The sequence below is a fragment of the Lycium ferocissimum genome, chromosome 12, assembly GCF_029784015.1.
Source record: "Lycium ferocissimum isolate CSIRO_LF1 chromosome 12, AGI_CSIRO_Lferr_CH_V1, whole genome shotgun sequence".
Lineage (NCBI taxonomy): Eukaryota > Viridiplantae > Streptophyta > Magnoliopsida > Solanales > Solanaceae > Lycium > Lycium ferocissimum.
Window position 1 is genome coordinate 42,982,688 of NC_081353.1, and position 8,097 is coordinate 42,990,784.

The 8,097-nt window shown below is 35.0% G+C and overlaps 1 protein-coding gene and 1 long non-coding RNA gene across 2 annotated transcripts; one reads left to right on the forward strand and one right to left on the reverse strand.

Moving 5' to 3' along the window:
- LOC132039338 (uncharacterized) lies at positions 1-2,842 on the forward strand. The gene is made up of 4 exons (XM_059429837.1): positions 1-1,212; positions 1,299-1,713; positions 1,785-2,533; positions 2,619-2,842. The coding sequence occupies exons 1-4, from the start codon at positions 1-3 to the stop codon at positions 2,808-2,810; spliced, it is 2,568 nt and encodes an 855-aa protein (XP_059285820.1). The 3' UTR covers positions 2,811-2,842.
- Positions 2,843-3,358: 516 nt separating this feature from the next.
- On the reverse strand, positions 3,359-4,450 carry LOC132039915 (uncharacterized). The gene is made up of 2 exons (XR_009410523.1): positions 3,884-4,450; positions 3,359-3,748 (listed from the first exon to the last, which is right to left on the reverse strand). It is a non-coding gene; the product is annotated as an uncharacterized LOC132039915 (long non-coding RNA).
- Between the last annotated feature and the right edge of the window lie 3,647 nt (positions 4,451-8,097).

Genomic DNA, 8,097 nt, shown 5'->3' on the forward strand with positions numbered 1-8,097 from the left:
ATGAATGAAAGTGAAGAAGAGTTGAATTGTTTGGAGATGGATTCAGACAGTGAATGGCTTGGAATATGGGATAGCACTGGAAAAGAAAAGGCAATCGCGAAATTGAAAGGGAAAGAAAGAATTAAACGAAAGGAGGATGAAAACAAAAATCTAACAGAGAGTGGTGAAGTTGGTGCAACAAAGAGTAGAAAAGGGAAGGAAAAAAAGAAAGATAAATTGATGGAAGAAACTAAGGGTACCAATTTTGCAGGGTTATTATTAGAGGACTCAAGTTCAGAAGCTAAGGATGATAACATCTCTTCTAAAAATGATGAATCGGATGACATGGGGAATATTAATGGTGATGATGATCAGGTTGAAAATGTTGCATTTAGGGCAGATATAGAGATGGCTAATCCAGAATTTATATTGGGAATGACATTCATCAATGCAACAGAATTTAGAGCTGCTTTGAGAGCTTACTCTGTTAAAAACAATAGAAACATTTCCTTTAAAAAGAATGAGTCTGGTAAAATTTCTGCAAAATGTTCTGATGGATGTCCATGGCGTATATATGCCTCTAGAAAGGCACCAGATGACCCTACCATCGAGATAAAAACTTTGGTTGGGAAACATTCTGATGATTGTTTGTTTGTTTATGCCAACAAACATGTCAAATCTAGGATGATTGCCAAAACATACCTACATTATTTAAGAAAACATCCAGATGAATCAGTAGGTGATTTCATGGAGAAAATACATGAAGAGATGAATGTTGAAATCTCAGTTAGTCAAGTCTATAGAGCAAAGAGAATAGCTAAAGAGATGATCGAAGGTCACTACAAAGAACAATATGCAAAATTAGAGGACTACTGTGCAGAACTCAAGAAAAAGAATCCAGGATCAACTGTATTGTTAGAAACAATACCCAATGAAGAGGATGGCAAACCTATTTTTGAAAGAATTTACATATGTCTTGAGCCCTGCAAAAGAGGTTGGAAGGCAGGTTGTAGGCCACTTATCGGGATGGATGGTTGCTTTCTTAAAGGACCATATGGTGGTCAACTTTTGACAGCAATTGGGATAGATGCTGATAATGGTATGTTCCCAATAGCCTATGCTGTAGTTGATGTTGAAGACAAGCATAACTGGAAGTGGTTTTTGAATTTGCTGGTGGATGACTTGCGAATTAGAAATCATGATAACTTGTGTCTCATTACAGACAAGCAAAAGGCAAGATTTTTCACTTAAATTATCAAATTCTAATTACCTTCAATTATGAAAAGTTAATTATATCTCACTATTTCTCTCTTTCATAGGGTTTGGAGGGAGCTATTTATGAGATTGTTCCTCAAGTTGAGCACAGGCATTGTGTAAGACATTTGTACAATAATTTCAAGAAAGTGCATAAAGGTTTATCATTGGAGACAAGAGTTTGGAAAGCTGCTAAGGCAACTTATGTAAGTAAGTATAGATATGAGATGGATATGTTGGAACAGGAGGACAAAGAAGCTAGAAACTGGTTCAACGATAAACCACCCAAATTCTGGAGCAAGTCGCATTTTAGAACAACAACAAAGTGTGATATACTTTTGAATAATCTTTGTGAGTCATTCAATGGGATAAAACCAATTTTAAAGGCAAGGGAGAAACCTATACTTGGATTGCTGGAAGGAATTAGAGTATACCTGATGAAAAGAATGAATCAAAAGAGGGAGGTGCTCCAGTACCAAGGTAATGTTACTGCAACTTATCTGAAATACAAAATATTTAACATGAAAGTTAACAATTTCTTACTATAACAGGAAGTTTATGCCCTCGAATTCGGAAATTAGTAGAAGAAAAGAAAAAGGTAGCATCTGCATCAATTCCTACTTGGGCTGGACAATTTCTATTTCAAGTAAAAACTATGTATGGTGAACAGTTTAGTGTTGACTTGAATGGGAGAACCTGTTCTTGTAGGGAATGGGACCTTACAGGAATCCCATGCGCACATGCAATAAGCTGCATATTTAGTATACGAGAGAATCCAGAAAATTTCATAAATGATTGTTACAAGAAGGCTACTCAAATGAGGATTTACGAGCCAGTCATTGCTCCTATGGACGGACCTGATATGTGGGAAACTACTGATCTACTTCCCGTTCAACCTCCTACTTATGAGCCAAAGAAAGGTAAGTTGAACAAAAATAGGAGAAAAGAACCTGATGAAATTGAAGCCTCCAAGAGAAAAGCTGTTGAGATGAAAAAACAGAGAAGAGAGAAAAAGAGAAAACAATCTGCATCAAATGACTTGAATGTAGCAGCCACAAATGTTACCAAATTAAGTAAGAAAGGGAGGTTAGGGAGATGCAGCAAGTGCTTGCAAACTGGTCACAATAAAACAACTTGCAAGAAGAATAGTGATTCTCTGAATTCAACAGCTCCACCTCAAGCTATTCCAACAACTCGAGGTTGGTCACAAAATGCTACAAGTCAATCCCACCCAAGTAAGCAAATCCATTTTGAGTCCACCAATTGGATTGGGCATATAAATGAACATTCTAAACTCAATGTAAGCACGGAACCTTAGCTATTAGTGATTTAATTCTTTGAAAGACAGTTACAGTTTTTATTTTTATTTTATTTTTTATTCACAGCCAAGAAGGCCAGCGGAGGACGGTTCATCTCAGATGCCTGCACAAGCTCAAGTTGGCAGTATTGTGATAAATGCTGAGAAGTACAAGTGGAATGGAAAAAATTGTATTAGCTTACAAAGCCTTCAAAATACAAGTGTTTCAATGAAGTCCAACAATAAGAGCTTTGACAAGGAAGAGAATAGAAGCAATTAACAAATGAAGAACTGCAACAACAATAAATTTTATTTTCAAAGCTATTTTTTTTTAATTTTAAGAGATATTTCTCTATCAATAGTTGCTAGACATTTGGAGTTCTCATTGTTACAAGTTTGTCGTTTTTCCTTTATAATTTAATTACTACTAATTTATGAAATACTTTATATGATATGCTATTGCTCGAACTCAATGAATATAGACATGTAAGACTTCTCTAAATTCTTTTTGGCTTCAACAAATCCTAAAGAGTAAGTTGGTAAAAGAGCTGCTTTTCTAGATACAAGCATAATTCTAGCTTTACCAAATAAATTGTATGACCTAGTAGAAGCATTTTAATTATTATAATAATGTTGTTTACCGGTTTCGGTTGGCCTATGAGCACATTTGTCTCTTAGATACCACTCATGCTATGCACCGAATCATCCCAAAGAAGCATAGAGTCGCCACATTTCTTAAGAAGACACAACAATTCTTTAATCAGAGCCAGTTTTAGCTTGTTTACTGACCATCAAATACCAACTCCTACTAAACTAAAATTCAGCAGCTGAATAAAGGATTTAGAGTGTGCATTCAGTTAAAATTACAGAGAGAAATATAGTTCGATCGCACCGGCCAACATGAAAGTACACGCACCCATCTACTTCTTCTATCCCAAAAGAGAGAAGAACCACATCAATCTTTCAGAAAGAAAATTATGGAGCACATACATGAACCTCAAACATATTACCCAAAAAAATAATCTAAAATACACACTAAAGAAAGCAAAAGGAGGAGATAAAAAATGTGAATGTGGTGATAAGAAATAACCTGTTTGATAAGATGAGAAATTTTGTAGTTGTTAATTATTGCATCGTTTATTGCTTTTTTCGGCGAATGTGTTGATAAGCAAACTGATTGCTTCATTTGAGCTGAAAATCAAGCATTAAAGAACCCAGCTGAAATGGAAGAGTCCGGTGTAACTTTGCCTATTTTCCATTACTAATACATATGCAGAGAGTATTAAACGACAGAAATTAAGTTGAAAATGTCTACTCACCAGAAATTGATGGGCCGAGGAAACAAAAGAGAACCCGATGTAGCTTTGCCTATTTTCTTGTTGATCGATTTCAACCAAAAGGTCAGATTCAATCACTAAACTAAAGAGGCGCAAAGACAAACATGCTTCTATTTGGGGAAATCTTCTACCGCAGTCATAATCCCACCATGAAACGACAGAAATTAATTTGAAATAGGTCACTCACCAGAAATCGATGGGTCGAGGAAACATTGGTTTTTTCGATGGTTGTAGCTTCAGCAACGAGCTGGTAGAGGCGACGATCATCTGGACATCCATTCCAAGTTGATGAATAGGCGGAGAGGAAGAAGATCTGTAGATCTAGCTGATTTTCCTTGATTTTTTGCTTTTTGATTTTGTTGGTATTTTGCTTCTATTGGTCTTAGCTGCAAAGAACCCATTTTAGAAAGTAAGCACCTTTGTGCTTTGACGGAAAGAGAGAGAAATGTATGTGGTGAGCTCTCTTTTAATTTTTTGTAATTTATTTTTTATTAAATATTATTTGTATTCCTATTTTGCCCTCATGGTAAATTTATAAAAAGTGTGGATTTATTGTTTTGCAAGGAAATAAAGAGATTGGGGTTTAAATTATAAAAAAATAGGATAGGGTGCAAGTTGAAAAAAAGAGCACACATTAAGGGTGCAAAATGCCACGGACTCAGATTTTTCTATTGACTAGTACAATACTATTAAATTATTAATGTTCTTAATGTGTTGGTGATGGAGATGGATACAACGAGCTACACAACGTCTTTTTACTTCATTTTAGGCTTAATATATATAGTTTGCTATCAATTTTTACGTAAATTTCTCTGATAGACACCAATTTCACGAGCAATCTTTTATATATTAAACATTTTTTCCATTGTACAAGAGGTTTAAGATTTGCTTTTTATGGTGGGTCGTCTAGGGAAATAAGAAGAACAAGGAGTTTATTTATTAGTTTTTCAAGTTAATGACAGGTATCACAACATCATTAGGGCATGTCATACACTTATCGAGAAAATGTAGCGTCGGAAGGGAAATGTTATGGTGTATAAAAGGTTGCCCGTAAAATTGGAGCGTGTTAATTAAAAAAAAAATTATGTACAAGCTGGGGAGATGTTACCATATTTGATTATTGATACCATCCGTTCATCTAATTATCATGAATTTCCAACATCTCTTGCAACATATTCTTCTGATCATATTTTGCAAAGTGATCTTATACAAATATACGGTTGGATTTAGTGTTTATTTTTTCTAACTGGTATACATAGTTTGCAAATTAAAGTGACCTTATACAAATATACGATTGGATTTAGTGTTCACTTTTCCTAACTCATATACATAGATTATACTTTGTGCGCGAGCATATCCTCTTGTGAAAATGTAAGCATGTCAGAAGATATGGGCCTCAGCCTTGCAATCCAGCTCCATATACATAGCCTCCACTGCTATTAACTTTTGGCAAAAATGTTACGTTTCCATTATCCAACAGAAATGCTGTACTATCTAATTTCAAAAGGGTCATTTGCACTTTTATCCCTTTTTTGTGCTGGTCTTTATTTTTTTGCCACTCATAACAAATAATTTTTTGCGGGGCATAAATTATATTTTTGCATAATATCTCACAAGTTATGCCTTTGCCTTAAAAAACTTATGCTCCGCTAGGCATAAGTTCGATTGCCAAAGGACAAAAATAAAAATAAAAACAGCCCATTTGAAGGACAAACCATGCAATTTCTTCATTTCAAAACATTCATCCAATCCACAGCAATGGCCCAATACATAGGGGATAAGGAGCTCTTAGAACATAGTTACCTTTATGAACACAATGATAGTTTCTCTAATCTCATGTTTAAAAATCCCTATTTAAATATCACAACTATCCTTAGCCCCACAGTGGGCGCCAAACTGTTTACCCCAAAAAGGTACAGTTGAATTTATTTAGTGATTTAAATGATACGTGAATTGATTTGTTATAAACAAGAGTAAATTATAAACAATACGTAATGGAATCGATTGAATATAAAATAAAAATATCATAAATGAAGTCTGGGCCGCATGAACTTGGAGGAATCTCTTACTGAGGACGACTCTGGATGGACAATCTAATGCCACTACAAGAAAGAAGACATTTGCCAACAATTTTTTTTTTTTGTTGACTATTGTTGCAAAAAGTATTTTTGGCAACAACATTTTTTTTGTTGTTGCATAAACTTTTCCCATTGGCTGTTATTGCAACGACGTGCAACAAGCTTTTTGTTGTTGCCAAAATTACTTTTTGCAACAATAATCAATACTATGGCAACAAAATTAAATTGTTTGGCAACATAAAAAAAGTTCAATTTTAAAAGTTTCATCAGATATGCCAACAATAAAACTAAGTTTTTGCCAAATATTGAATTTTGCCGACAATATTATTTTTGTTACCAAAGAGTTGTTGCCATTTCTGCACTTTCTTGTAGTGAGCCTTGAAGAACACTTTGAATCCGATACAATAAGCAGAAAACAATAGTGTAATTTGCTTTAGTGCGTAAATATAAATTGTTAAGCTAGAATTGGATGCCCTCTAACACTAAGGTTGGGCTCCTTTTATAGGTGATAATCATCAACACAAAGCTGTGAATCGGACCTCATAATGAACCATAATGATCAATAAATGCTACTTAATTACAAAAATATAACGTTTGGCTATGCATCCGGACCGTTTATGTAACGTCTGGAACTCATTAATGAACCATGACAATTGCTTCATAACCTTTGCTCCGGCCTTGCGTGGAATCATTTCTTTCGGGTTCTCGCATGAAATACCACCTCATGCCACGTATAATGTAAGATTTCACCGTATACAATAGATTGTGTCATATGGTCATCTGGTAAGTAGTAAATAATTGATTTGTTCGTGAATGTGACTTTATTAATATGAAGCTCGAATCTGACTATTTATTGGAGGTTGATTTGGAGGTTGAATTTAGCTTGGGAGACACTTGTAAGGGATATAATCCGTCTTATGTTCATCTGGTAAGTGCTAAAACGTCAATTAGCTCGACATTGTGAATTTAGGGTTCAGCAGATTTAATCCATATTTCTGCAAAAAAAATAAATTCCAATAGACTGTTGGTGTATAATAAACATGTATACAATAGACCCAGGGGCGGAACTACAGGGGTGCAAGGGGTGTCAATCGAACCCCCTTCGTCGGAAAATTGCACTATATATATGGGGTCAATTTTTTGATTCATGTATAAATATTTATGTTGCATCTCCTTAACATAATGGAGAACTCAGCTCAGCGGCTAAGGCGCCTACAATTGAGCCCATGGTTGTGGGTTCGATTATCTGTAATAACACTTTTTAACCCTTTTTCATCCAGTCTCTTTTTCTTGAACCCCCTTATCAAATGTTACGCTCTGCCCCTGAATAGACCCGCTCCCACCGTCGATTTATTATAGACTGTTCAACAGGGGCGGACCCACACTATCGGGTGGGGGTTCCCGGGAACCCATAACTTTCACCCGGAGCTTGAATTTATAGTGTGAAAGCCTTTAACTGTATAAGAATATTTCAGCTTGGAACCCCACAACAATAGATCTGTTGGTTCCACGGTAAAAAGGAATCCAGCTAAGTCTCAGCCCACATCTAAGACTAGGGATCGATACCCCCTGGTCATGTTTTTTTAATTTTGACTCTGTTTTTTTATTTTAAACCAAACACCATTTTTCCGCAAATCATAATTTTTCAAATTAATTTTAAAACCAAATGTAAATAGAAAATAAGAAACTAAGGTTCTTAAAAAATGTCGTCGGTTTCTTCCATTTTGTCGTTGCCGCTAGCCACTCCCAGGCCCTTCGTTCTTCTTCCTCATTCTTTTTTTCTCTTATATGGGAATACAGTTTCTCTTAATTTTTTCTAACCATTGTCATGATATATTATGTTTGAGTGGTTTTTACTTTTTAAATATTTATTAAATATCAGCATTGTTTCTTTATCCGATTATATTGTATTAATTTGAGTTCGCTGGGAATAGGAGTGCACAAATTTTGATTTAACCGATGAATTGAACCATAAAAATGTTATTTCGGCATTAGGTTATAAGTTAAACCGAACTGTTAGCCCCTAGAAGCCATTTCTTATCGGTTAAACCGATAACCAAAATGTTAAGCCCCTCTAACCGATTATTTGATGACCGATAGTGAATATCTTATTAGTTATGTTATTACTTTAGCATGTTTATACACCAATAAT